The sequence below is a fragment of the Rhododendron vialii genome, chromosome 7a (genome assembly GCF_030253575.1).
Source record: "Rhododendron vialii isolate Sample 1 chromosome 7a, ASM3025357v1".
NCBI lineage: Eukaryota > Viridiplantae > Streptophyta > Magnoliopsida > Ericales > Ericaceae > Rhododendron > Rhododendron vialii.
Genome location: NC_080563.1, coordinates 33,676,949 through 33,690,842, shown reverse-complemented (window position 1 = coordinate 33,690,842; position 13,894 = coordinate 33,676,949). Strand labels below are relative to the sequence as shown.

The following is a 13,894-nucleotide window of genomic DNA, read 5'->3' as shown; positions in this document are numbered from 1 at the left end:
AGATTATTTTTCCACTTGAAACCAATCATTTCCTCGTCAAAATTAACACTTCAAGGACCACCCATTACAATTTGATGACCACACTTGATTATTTTTTCACAGAAAACCCACCTTCTCCTTGGAGAAACATTATTTGGTGGTCCAACATCCCTAAATATCACGTATTTCCGTGGAATCCACCAGTAAGTTTATGGATCTTGCAAAAATGTGTGGTGTTGATGGGTGTTGGGCCCGAGACTACTCAAAATTACTCCTTTTTATAACCCTTAGTAAAAGTTAAAACACCATATAGAATAAAATGCAAGCGTAGAAGTACTTGATGTTATCAATAAAGAAACTAGTATCATGCAACATTTCAAAATTCGGAACCCCATGAATTCAACTGTAGAAGTTCTTGAGTTTATTTTATTTTGGGTGAAATGAAAATAAGATTATTAGATCATACCTTTTGATATCTTTTATTGTTTTAGTTGAAATGCTTGTTGAGCTTTTGATGTGTTTTTTTGTCAAAATTAGATTATTAGTTGTCATTACTATTGAATTTTTTATTTATAATTGGTAAGAGAATATATGCTTATAAATGACCCTATGGTTCCAAAATCCTGGAGTCGCCACTGCGTTGTCAACCCTGTACAAAAGTGTTTCACCCACTTGGTTACAAATGTCCCATCGACTTGATATTTCTCGCACGTGTTCGGATCACATTGTAAGACTCGGGATGCCATGTAACGACCCGCGCCTGTTAATCCTTAACCTAAGCACGTGACTCAAAAGGTTATCATCGAGTAATACAATAGCTCGACACTTGCCCTTATACATTACACATGATTTCCTTTGCCCATCGATGTGGGACTTTTGGAGTCTCACAATCTCCCCACTTTATGATACAATGTCCTCGTTGCATTTGGCCCAACAGTCTTCCTTCAATGGTCATGGTGTGATTTAGGTCTGTACGGCACATCATTAGACTCGTACCAGATCCTAGAGGTGACCCTCACCATGTAGATTAGGGTTATGCTCTGATACCACCTACAACGATCTATGTCAGCTGACCTATTAACCCTTAACCTAATTAAGCATGTGGCTCAAAATATTAACGTCGAGTTATAGAGTAGTCGGACGCGTGCCCTTGTATGTTACACTCAATTTCCTTTACCGATGTGAGGCTTTTGGGTCTCACATGACAAATGAGGTCGAGGCTACCATTTTCTATGTTTTTTGACCGGAACTTTTCAGTTGTTTTCTCTTTATTTTCTGCTGGATATGGGTCAAAGTTTTTCGATTAATCATTCATCTTAATGGGAGGAAAAAAATGTATACCCAAGTTGAAAGTAGTTTTCTAAGGATGAAAAAGGTTTTAAAAACACCGAAAAAGAAGATCTTTTAATATTTTTGGCATCGTCTTATTTGAAATCCATTTTATACTACTAACAAAAATTAATTTGGTTCAAATTCAGAACTCAATAACCTTTTTCATTGACTCGTTCCATTCTAAATGGTAGTCAACTACGAAAAGACGTACTCCATAGTAAGTTCCACGTGACAATGTATGCCGTATGTATATTCAGTCGTCAAGGTACCAAAAGTAGGGTTCTTTAGACTCCGTCCCACTTAATTTTTAGAATTGCTCTGTGAAACGACACCTTAATATCAAGTTGTCTAAAAGCCTGAAAAGTTATAATAAAAAAAGTCCTAAAAGTATTTTAGGGATGGCAATGGGGCGGATTGGGTAGGATTTAGCGTCCCCAAACCCGTCCCGTTCTATATCGGATCGGAGTCGGAGCGGGGAAAATCGGGGAGGTGTCGGGGTTGGGGGAAAATCAGGTCCCCATTCACCATAATAATTTGACTAGTTTTGTTCTTTTTATAGTGTTTTGAAAAAAACAAGATATTGATGATTGATGAAAGTTGAAAAAAAAGAGTACTGCTATGGGTACCGACGGTACCCATAGGGAAAATGCACCGACGGCCACCGGACGGCCGTCTCCGGTCACCGGACGGCCGATCCGAGCCGTCCAAAAATTTTAAAAAATAAAACCGAGTGGCCTTACGCGAGAATCAATGGCATCCGAGGTGTGTAGGGTACTTGATCCGAGCACCCATTTTTCGTGTATATTTGTATATACGTGTATATACACGAAAAAGGGGTACTCGGATCAAGTACCCTACACACCTCGGATGCCATTGATTCTCGCGTAAGGCCACTCGGTTTTATTTTTTAAAATTTTTGGACGGCTCGGATCGGCCGTCCGGTGACCGGAGACGGCCGTCCGGTGGCCGTCGGTGCATTTTCCCTATGGGTACCGTCGGTACCAATAGGATTTCTGGAAAAAAAATATAAATAAAAAAAAACAAAGACACAAATTAGTGTTTTATTAATTGGTATATTACTCTTATTATATCAAAACAATGAAATTTATTTAGATATATACATACAAAAATATACTATCTATAATCGGGTTCGGATCGGGTTAAAATGGGGCGGGGAAATCAAATACCATACCCGCCCCATTTGCCTATCAAATCGGAAAATACCCGCTCGGATCGGGATGAGGAGGTCGGAGGCGGAGACGGATCGGAGGTAATTGCCATCCCTGAAATGTTTAGCGAAACACCACCTTAATAAGTATCAAGTTGCGTAAAAACTAGTTACATAAAAATTAAAAAAAAATCCTTCAAGTTATTATAGCATCTTTACTCCTTACTTAAATTTTGACTCAAACTCAAATTTAAGTAAAAATTATTCAAAACCCTCCTCCGCTCCTTACCCAACCTATACCAAATTTTGATTTTTACTCAAATTTAGACTTAAATTTGGTTAAGACTCAAATTTTTGAAGGCAGATTTTACACCTTTAAATTTACAATATTGTCATTAATGAAGTTTTTACTCAAATTTGTGCTTGGGTTTGAGTTTACCCATTGGAACACACAATACAAAATCAAGTTTTTATTCAAATTTTTACTCAAATTTGGGTAAAAATTTTAAGCAAGGAGTGGAGATGCTCTAAGTGGAACAACAACTTAAATATCAAGTTCGCGTAAAACCTGAAAAGTTGTACTTTCTCCCTCCCTATTTAACTGTTCACTACGCTTTTGCGTCCCTTTTCAACGGCTTGTATCTCGTAACTTATGTTATTTTTTTATGTTTTTTAAATTATTGTCTTAAAAAAAATAAAGATCTATCTAATAGTATCTATATTACATATTTTAAGCAATATACGTTAAGAGATATAGATCGTTAAAAATACACGCAAAACCACAGTGGTCAATTAAATACGGTAGTATATGATACTGTGGGTGGGTAGCATCTCTCCATCAAAAGCGACCCATGGACCCGTGCATCTAACGTCATCACCGTTTCGAAAATCTGTTCTTTAGAAGTCAAACTTAACCTCGAAGTAATCGGTACGCTGACCATCCCAATATTTTTCCATAGTATTTCCATCCACCGGGCCGTGTAAATCGTCGGCATCGGCCACACGTTTTCCCACTCACACCGCCAAAACCAAGCCCCCCCCCCCCCCCCCCCCCCCCCCCCTTTCCTAATTCTTCTCCTCTGCATACCTGGCCTTCCTTCCCCCCTTATAAATAGGAATCAAAAACCATTTCTCCTTTATTTATTTACTCCTATAAAACAACCAAACAACTCGCACCCTTTTTGTAACGCAAAACGAAAGCTTTCATTATCAATCGCTTCCCAACGAACGCCGATCATCATGGCCGAATCGCACCCAACCCTCCCTCCACAGATGGTAATTCAACTTCTTGATTCATTGTTTGGGTTTTGATATCTTATGTTTTTGTTATGGCCTGTTTGTTATTGCGATTATTTTGTTTTTGAATTTAATTTGTTTGTTATGACGACGGAACATTGTTATTATATCCCTGGAAATTTTTTGAGGAATGGGGTTTTGCTTCGAATCAAATCCTCTGTGCTGAAATTCTTTTTACCTCTGTGCATTTTCGGCGATTGAATCGCATAAAAATTTGAAAACATAAAAATAAAAAAAATAAAAATCACAGAGTCTGACGACCCAAAAACATCTCGGTACAGAGGAAGTCGGGTGGTTTTTCTTTTCTATGTGTCAGAAAGAAAGTTTTCAATTTTGATCAATTTGATTCACGCATGTTTGTGTACGGAAGGGTTTTGATTTCTGTTCTTTCCTTTTGTGCCCTTTTTGTTATTGCGATGGTAGATTAGTATTTCTTGGAGATTTTTTGAGGAATGGATGTTCCTTTTCTACGTGTCTGTAGAAAATTTTCGATTTTGATCGATTTGGTTTACATATGTTTGCATACGGAAGGATTTTTAATTCAAATTAGTTTGTGAATCGTGATTCTTGAATAGGTTCTGTTCTGCAGCAATTGAACAATCGACGAATTATGATCATTTTTGTAGATCAAAACTGGACCTTGGGAATTCAGAATTGTTTCTTGAATCAACACGATTTACTCATTTTTCCTTTTATTTTTTGAGGGGAAATCGAGATGGTTCGAGTTTACAAGTGTAATCGTAAAGTTCCTGGATTTAAGCAGTTTAATTTCGGTCCAATTAGGGGCGATGAAAGATCATTTTCTTCCGCACCTCAACTAACCCGGGGCCCTTGATAAAAAATTTATTGAACAATACTCACTGCTATTGCCATCTGTAGCATATTCAAGAATCGGACAAATCCCGATTTTGTATATTAAAACTGGTAAATAAGAATTGCTCTTGAATCAAAAGATTCATGGTTTATTTTACTTGGGTTTATGATTAATGGTTTGAATCAGGTTATCTTGGTTGCTAGCATTGGTAAACGACCTAAAGTAATTTGATTTTAATTCAATTTGGGACAATCACAAAGTTTGTATTATTCTATCATTTATAAACAATTTATTGGACAATACTCACCGGTATAGCCACAACATAGGCAAATCACAAAGTTTGAATTCCAGGTATTTCAGCCTCTGTTTTTATGATGACGATTGACTTGGTTTCTGATATGGTTATTGGTTTTTTGTTTGTTATCTTTGACTTGTGATTGGGGAAGGCTAACAGCGAGGAAGAACAGAGGCTGAAATACCTGGAATTTGTGCAAGTGGCAACGCTGCACGCCTTGATGTGCTTCACAAGGTTGTACGGCTATGCCAAGGACAACTCTGGCCCTCTGAAGCCCGGCGTGGAGACTGTTGAAGGCACCGTCAAGACCGTCGTGGGTCCCGTCTATGACAAGTTCCATGACGTCCCCATTGAACTCCTCAAATTTGTCGATCACAAGGTTTGTAATCCCTTCGTTTAGAATCCCTTATCGCATCCTTTCCTGCATGTAAAAGCATTTGTCCCTCTAACTATTTGTGTTGGTAGATATATTGTGGATTTGTGGGATTATATCTGGACTTGTTCTTACAAAATGACAAATAACGTGTTACAAAAATAAAAAAAACCAGTTTAGCGGCCTGTTTTTGAATTTTCTTTGACACAAGATTATACATAAAAGTTCTCAAAATACATGCGAACGCCAATGTTTTGCAGCATTGCACTGGTTTTGTTTCAAAAAAACACGAAAGAAATGACAAAAACAGAACATTTCCATGGTTTGGAATTCGTGTATCATTTTGGTAACGTTAAATTAGAACATTTCTATGGCTTGGAATTCATGTATCATTTTGGTAACGTTGTTCAAGGTACCCAAATGAATCATCCATACTAATTTTTGGATTTGGATTAGGCAATATGCATTGCCATGTGAACAATTGTAAGTGCATCAGACGGTAAGTGTGGAATACTGGAATTGAAAATAATTCATGAAGGAAGAACTTGTTGATAAAACTATTACAAGAATGATTTGGAAACCAATTAAGTTTCAATTACGTTTAATAAGGGCCAAAACAGTACATGAGCAAATTTTCATTAAGAGGCTCTCTAATTTAGTTTAAAATTTAAATTCAACGTATACGGTATAGCCGTTGTAATTTTTTTGTTTCAGATTTGGCAATTTCATTGTTAATTCAACATGGTGAGACTTCCATGTTAAAACACTGAGGGTGATATATTGGTCGTATAAATTCCTAAAACCTAAAACCACAGAGGAAAAATTTGAAGTTTGCCATTTAATTATTCGAGAAGATGACTACTATTATTGGGTTGTATCAATCGTAATGTGCAGTTCAAATTAGTTATTAGCATGCCAATGGAGGATTAATACCCATGCAATAATGTTGGAATCCCAAGACTATTGTGACTGTGAGTATGCCTATGCTGCATTTCAAGCTGATTTTCCTTGTAGAAATTCATCAAAAACACTGATAGAAATTTTGTCACAGAAATATTCTATATATAGCAGACAAAGCCTGCTGGTTTACCTATTCATCATCTTTTATCGTCCTGGGTTTACATGACAAAGCATTTGAAGTAAACCTATTTGAATTTCATATTTCACTGATGCAGGTTGATGTGTCTGTGAATGAGTTGGACCGTCGGGTGCCGCCAATCGTGAAAAAGGTATCAACCCAAGCTCTCTCAGCCGCCCAGAATGCTCCATCCACGGCCCGGGCTGTGGCTTCCGAAGTCCACCGTGTCAACTTGGTGGATACCGCCTCGGGACTCGCAAAGAACGCGTACACCAAGTATGAACCTGTTGCCAAGGGCCTCTATGCCACATACGAGCCCGTGGCGGAGCAGTATGCAGTGTCCGCCTGGCGCTCCCTCAACCGCCTCCCTCTTTTCCCCCAGGTGGCCCAAGCCATGATCCCAACAGCTGCTTACTGTACCGAAAAGTACAACGATACTGTGCGCTGTACCGCGGAGAAGGGATACAAGGTCGCGTTGTATCTTCCATTGGTGCCAACTGAGAAGATTGCCAAGGTGTTTACTACCGACGAGGCTTTAACTGAACCATTGGTTGCCACCGGAGGGCAAGGAGAGGTCACCGCTCATTGATCATTTGCTGCGTCCATCCATATTCCTTTCCATTGATGGTAAAAACTTGTCCCGACTGGTGCAATCCATTAGCTTTACTGGTTTCAAGCTGCTGTGTTTTTTTTTCCCATTTTGTGGGTCGAGGATTTAATGTGTTGTGTTTGTTGACTCCTAAAATACCTTGGTTACAAGGTAATTTCTTTGTCTATTGTGTGAATCTTTGGTTGGTTTATGTTTTTATGTTTTGGTAATCATATGGCCCGTTTGTTTTGATCATACCAACAGTACAGAGATACAAATAATTTCGTAACGTTTTGACAGAGACAAAATAGACAAAACAACTCATAAAGCTATCTCACAAAAACATAAGCTTTTCGTTTTTCGGCTCGATCATAAGTTTTAATGGCCGGTTCTATAGGCGATGGGAAAGCGATGATCGCCCGCTAACGTAACTCTAGAAAGGGGCAGCAATAGAGTTCCAAAACTCTTGAAAGAGGCAGCAATAACAATGGAATAGCCCAAACAACTAAACCATAGAACTCTCCGAGGTTCCTTTCAACAATTAGGAGAGCACAAAAGTAGGCTTAAAATCGAAGCACGAATCTTTTCTGCGGCCGACCGTTAGGATGGACTTAAGCACCATCCAGAGGGACATGATTCCCGTCTGCTCGACACAAATTCAAGTTCATTCTCAACGATTATCCTTCATTGACTTGAATTCCATTGAACCCAACACGAGCAATCCTCTCGATCACCTGCCACCCTTCTCCCAAACCCTCTAAAGGGCAATCAACAGTTGTGAACACCAAACAATGCTAGAACTTGACAACTGGAATAGGCTTAGTTGTCATATGTACTGGGACTATCTGTCGTGTCAATTTTCTTCACATGAACTCGATTCTGACGGACGATATCTCGAATGAAGTGATATCTAACATCAATATGCTTGGTTTGCTCATGATAAATAAGATTTTTTGCCAAATGTATTGCAAAATACCATAGTCGAACCCTGCTCAAGACTAAAGCTCACCAAATAAACCTCTCAACCACAACGCCTCCTTTACAGCTTTGGTTGCATCCATGTGTTAGACCTCAATAGTCGATAGAGCAACTGTAGTTTGTCTTTAGACTACTTCCAACCAACCACACTGTCAGAGAAAGTTGCTCTTAGATACTGAAATATCCATTTCACGGTTGCCTCCCAATGCGTCTTCCCCCAATTTCCTATAAACCAAATAACAACATCATAATGTGAAATTTCGGGACGAGTACATATCATACCATGCATAAGGCTCCAATTGCGCTATCATATAGAACTTCAGACATACACTTCTTCTCATCCTGTCTGTGGTGTCAAATTTGTCGAAAGTTTAAAGTTTGCAGCCAAAGGAGTAGTCAGTGGCTTCTGATCCTGCATGGAAAGACACGCAAGTACCTCATGATAACTTTTGAGTCAAGAACAACTTCTTGGCCAATTGACCCATGCGAAGTTACCTAAAATTTTTGTTGTAACTCTCAAGTCGATCTTTCATCTCAAATTCCCCATTAAGCTGTTTCTTCAACTTGATCTCCGACAACTCCATAGAAACAGTAAGCATGTGATTAATGTATAACAACATATTACAAGGCTGGCTCATGGGGTAATTAAGTCGGGGAAGCGGCCGCTTCCGGCTCCCAAATTTTGGTCCAAAATTGAGGCCTCACTGCAATGTAATTTACATATTAATATTAGAATGTTTCTAAATTAAAAAAAACAATTGTATCCTCTTTTTTTTTAAAAAAACTCTTGCAATAATATCTTTTTACATTTATATTGGCATAATTGTATCCTTTTAGTTTGATTTTTTTTGTTGTTGTTGTTATTTTTGTACTTTTGTCATTTTTTAAAAAATTCATGAATATTTAAGGGGTTCAATATAGGAAATTCGCTTCGAGCCTCCAAAATATATGAGCCGGCCCTGAGCATATACATATAAAAGAGCTATCACGGAGTTTTTCTAAAATACAGACAACTATATATCATATTCATAGTAATCTTGAGTCAAGACCCATAATCATGATTGTTGAAAAATTAAGCCTCTTTTTTTTTTCCCATACCGAACAGTTGGGTTCATTTATCTTCTCCTTGCTCTGTGGTGAATTGGTTTTGTTGGGGATAAGGGCGAATCTAAAATCTTTTTCTGACGTCGTATACAAAATTAGACACTTTAGTTGTTGTATGTATAAATTGGAAAATGAGTACAATCTTAATTACTACTAGATATCTTTAACATTGATTTTTCATTCTAATTTGTATAGGTTACGGCTTTTGAATAGGCTCAACTCCATCGTTAGATATACTCCATGAGTGCCACCCTTGATCTCTACCGAATCTGCTCCACCACTGGTCGGGGAGATATTATGAGTCGCACGGAGCCAGAAGTTTAACACAGAGGGGGCACCTTTTTATCACAAACTAAAAAAAAGATGGTGTCATCCGTTACCGGTTGCTGTCTTCGTCTATTGTTAGGGAAAGTATTATAAGACCCATGGATTCATACTCCCAACCCAACCCAACCCACACGCTAGTTATCAAACGGGCCCATAGTACCATATTCGTTTCCATTCAAACGTATAGTCTGAAAGTTCGTTTCCATTCGAACATATAGTCTGAAAGTTCGAAAAGATTATTTTCTGCAACGGAAAATGGGGCCGAAATAAAAGGAAACAAAAAAAAAATGCCTGAAAACATTTTTGTGAAACAGTCAAACAAGTTTTCTTAGTTTTCGAAAAAGAAAACACAGAATAGAAAATGAAATCAAAATCAAATCGGTATCTGGCTCGAATTTCTTTCTAAAAAAGTTTTGAAGAACATAGATTTATATTCAATATTGGTCTCATTAGGTATCTCTACTGCTAGATTTCAATATATAAATTTTATAAAAAAAATAGATATGTACAATAAAAGTTATAAACATTACAACATTTTAAGCTTTAAAATAAAAAGGAGAGAGTGTAGGGGGCCGAAATATCCGAAGGGTCACAAGGTCCAGAAAGGGGGAATGAGGGTTCACACGCTGTTTGACCCATCATCAAAGCTATCTCAGTTCACCTGTAAATAAGTTTGGGCTTCGGCCAAACTTGCCAATAGTTATCCGAAGGATAGACGGAACCACGAGTACTTCACCGAACGTTATAAGCAGTATCCGAACATACAACACTTGAGTTCGCTCGGGGTCTCATCAATCGCACGGGTAAGAACATCCGCTTGTTCGGCTAATTCGGTAGGGACATCCTACGCTCGGATAATTCGTATGGCGGAAGTGGGTCCCGCCGAGCCTAGACGATTGTGGAACCTTCCATAAATATCTACTAATAAGTAAATTGTCTTTTCTGATATTTGAAGTGACATCTCTGGACGATGTGACCTTTCTGACATCAACCCATGTGGCTCTGAAAGACTAGGGAAGTGGTGTTCATTAAATTGCCCTGCTAGAAGGCGCCAACCGAGCAGAACGTGACACGTGGAAAGTATGACCAACTTGCTCAGCACTCCACCTCTTTGCCTATAAATAGAAGAGCAACACCACAAAGAAGGGGACGGGGAGGACGGAAAAAGCAACAGCATTCTTCTCTCTTCTAAGATATTCTCTCATTAAACTTCTTCTCTTCTCCACCTCCTGACTAGTTTGTCGGAGCTTCTTCCCGGAGGAACAACCCCCTTCGGTTCTGCAGGTACATCAAGATCGACGCCATCTCACGTGCGAGCAGCTACACAAGAAGGATCACAAAGAAATCACGCCCCCACAATTGGCGACTCTGCTGGGGATCAGAAAACAACTTTCGGGGTGTTCTTTGTGTTCTTCGCGTTCATAACCAGTTGAGGGCCTGTGTTCATCCCAGATCCTGTTTGTTCTTCATATTTACACGGAACAAATGGCTCAACATCTCTCACCTCCGGGCACAGAGAACTTTACCCTTGGGTTGGAGGGCTACGGATCTATCAACCTTGAGCCCCGTCAAACGGCTAGGGCGGTTCCACACGTAGCCCGCCAACTTTCTTTTCCACCGACCGAGTTGGATATCGCCTTGGCCGAACAAAAACATCAGGCAGCGGTTATTACCATGCTGCAACAACGGCTAGAGGAGCGAGACGGAGGGTTGACTGTAACCCCTGCAAACGAACATCCAGCCGAGCCCAGTCGACCGAAGAAAAACCGCAAATGGGGCAGACCGTCTCGCCCAGATCAAACAGCCGAAATCGCCGTTCCCGAGCGACGGACTGTCTTTGAGCGTCTTGAGCAAGGCACTCCACAACCTCGGCTGACGAGCATTATTCGTGCCGAAAGTACTCGATCCTCGGCCACGGGCTCAACAGCTGGAACTAACGGAAGAGGTGCATCCGTTCGAACGCAACATCATTCCGAACGACAATTGAGTCCAAGAAGTGGGAAGAGGCCCGTGGATTTAAACAATCCACCTCGGCACGTACGCAGCAGTAGCAACCGGGAATATTCGATTCGATCGGGACACAATTCCGAACGACACGACGGAAGGCATTCGGCAAACTCTGGCAGTCGCCACCGATCCGAAAGCCGAGGAAACCGTTCGGAGCACGATAATACGATTATCCTGTACGATCAATTCACAGGCCTGCCAACCGTGTATCAACCCATCGACCCGGCTCTTCAGCCTCGGAACGCTCCATTGACGAGCTTGAGGGAGGCACATGCGCCCTTAATGTTAGCTGCTCGACCACCAAGGGAAAAAGAGGAGCATCGTTGGCAACATCGGCGGGAAAAAAGAAAGACTCCGGAGCGGCATACTGATGTTCCTCCCCCTGTTGTCCCGCAGGTCGCAGCCGAAGACAATTCGAAGCTCGGGAAGGCAAAGGCTTCCCCCTTCGTGGATGCTATTCAACAAGAGCGGCCGCTAGACAGATAAATCATGCCGAAGCTGAAACGTTATGAGGCAAAAGAAGACGCAGTCGCGTTCGTTTGTCGTTTCAGGCAAACCATGAGCCTCCATAACTTTTCTGACACCTTTATGTGTAAAATCTTCTCGCTCACTCTCAGTGAACCGATCATGCTATGGTACAATCAGTTGAAGCCCAAATCCATTTCTTGCTTCAACGAGCTAGAATTGGAGTTTAGCAAACGCTTCGTTACCAGCAACATTCAACCGAAGACATTATCGATGCTGGTGAACATGCGGAGAGCGGCGGGAGAAACACTGCGGCTTTATACCGAGCGTTACTAGGAAGTCTATAACCTTATTCCCGACTGTGATCAAGGAGTAGCAGCCGAGTCTTTCATGAATGGGTTGGATCCAACCTCGGCAATGTTTCGTGACCTCTCACGAAATCCACCTAAGACAATGGGAGAGCTCATGACAATAATCGAGAAGGATTGCGTTCACGAAGAAGCAATGGCCGAGCGACACACGTCAAAGGCTGAACCTGCCAAGACGATAGGGCCAAAGAAGTAGGTATCGAACGTTCGCCAAGGGCAAGGAAGCCAGGGTAGCTCGGGCCAGGCATCGAATAAGCCGAACAACAAAGGCCGACCCCCGCAGCACAATCCTGGACACAAACGAAAAGAGAACCACGACCGGACGAGTATGTCGCCGAGCGTACGGTATTCACTGAACCTATCTATAAACTTCTTAACATCATTGGCAAATTGCCGTTCTTTGTTTGGCCAACGGTACTCTTAGGCACCGTCGGAAGCGGACCAGGGATGTGCACGTATCATAAGGAACATGGCCACTACACCACGCAATGCCCACCTTTCAAAAGGTATCTAGAAGAGCTAGCAGCTGCCGGTCACCTCAATCAGTGGATTGACGTTCGGCAAAATCCACTTCCTCCACCTCCCCCTCTTGTTGGCAATCTCGTAAGCGTTATACAAGGGCTAGTTTCCGAAGGAAAGGCGGCTGAGCTTCGTTCAAAAATTGACAAGGCTGTCACCTCTCTATCAGTCTACAACGTGGGCGCTTCGGGAAAGCGAAAGTGGGAAGATCCGAGCTTCGGCGGCACCATAACTTTTTCTTCCAACGACTTAAAAGGAGTGCAACTTCCACATGCAGATGCCCTCGTTGTCACTGTTGCTATTGAAAAATCAACCGTACAACGGGTATTGATAGATCAAGGAAGCTCGACCGATGTCATGTTTTTCTCCACTTATCAGAGCCTCGGACTATCACCCGCTCAACTTCGGACGGCGTCAACTCCCCTTGTCAGTTTTACGGGAGCCCCGGTGTGGCCACTCGGCATGATTACCCTCCCTGTGGAGCTGGATCACGTGTCCTGGAGATTGAATTTGTGGTGGTCGCTTCGCCAAGTCCGTACAACGTCATTCTTGGCCGAACCTGGCTACACGAAATGCAAGCGGTTGCTTCAACATATCACCAGGTGGTAAAATTCGTCGGATGGAACAGACGACAGGAGAGCCTCCGAGGCGATCAAATCCAATCCAAGAAATGCTACATCAGCACTGTAACGAACAAACAGAGCTGTATGGAGGTACAATGCGTGGCTGCCGCCCCTACCCCAGTGATTAAGGATGTTGGTGTACTTGCCGAACAACGGTCAACCGAGGAGCTAATACGTTTTTCCATTCCTGGGGAAGAGGGAAGATATTTTTTGATCGGGAGTTCATTAAGCATGGTCGAACGTGAGGAGATGTACCAATTCTTGATGAGAAACATAGAGGTCTTTGCTTGGACTCCACAGGACATGCCGGGCGTGGATCCTTCGTTCGCCATGCACTCATTGAATGTAGATCCGAATAGGCGACCGGTTGTGCAAAAAGTCCGACGCTCGTCGGCCGCACATACCGAAGCTGTGATAGCAGAGGTGAATCAACTGTTGGAAGCTGGCGTCATTCGGGAAGTGCTATACCCCACCTGGCTTGCCAACCCCGTGGTTGTCCCGAAGAAAAATGGGAAACTAAGGGTTTGTGTCGATTACATGAACCTCAATGATGCCTGCCCTATGGATCGATTTCCACTT

At 41.6% G+C, this 13,894-nt stretch overlaps 2 protein-coding genes across 2 annotated transcripts; both read left to right on the top strand.

Annotated features, from left to right (window-relative positions):
* The first annotated feature begins 3,321 nt into the window (after positions 1-3,321).
* LOC131332533 (REF/SRPP-like protein At3g05500) lies at positions 3,322-7,179 on the top strand. Its single transcript, XM_058366839.1, has 3 exons — positions 3,322-3,754; positions 5,036-5,263; positions 6,433-7,179. The coding sequence occupies exons 1-3, from the start codon at positions 3,719-3,721 to the stop codon at positions 6,922-6,924; spliced, it is 756 nt and encodes a 251-aa protein (XP_058222822.1). The 5' UTR covers positions 3,322-3,718; the 3' UTR covers positions 6,925-7,179.
* Positions 7,180-12,620: 5,441 nt separating this feature from the next.
* LOC131332935 (uncharacterized) lies at positions 12,621-13,301 on the top strand. The gene has a single exon (XM_058367243.1). The coding sequence runs from the start codon at positions 12,621-12,623 to the stop codon at positions 13,299-13,301; it is 681 nt and encodes a 226-aa protein (XP_058223226.1).
* Positions 13,302-13,894: the final 593 nt, after the last annotated feature.

Coding starts and splice junctions, on each gene's coding strand:
- LOC131332935 (XM_058367243.1), top strand. CDS start 12,621: ATGTGCACGTATCATAAGGAACATGGCCACTACACCACGCAATGCCCA.
- LOC131332533 (XM_058366839.1), top strand. CDS start 3,719: ATGGCCGAATCGCACCCAACCCTCCCTCCACAGATG. Junction 3,755..5,035: donor CAACCCTCCCTCCACAGATG/GTAATTCAACTT, acceptor TGATTGGGGAAG/GCTAACAGCGAGGAAGAACA. Junction 5,264..6,432: donor TCAAATTTGTCGATCACAAG/GTTTGTAATCCC, acceptor TCACTGATGCAG/GTTGATGTGTCTGTGAATGA.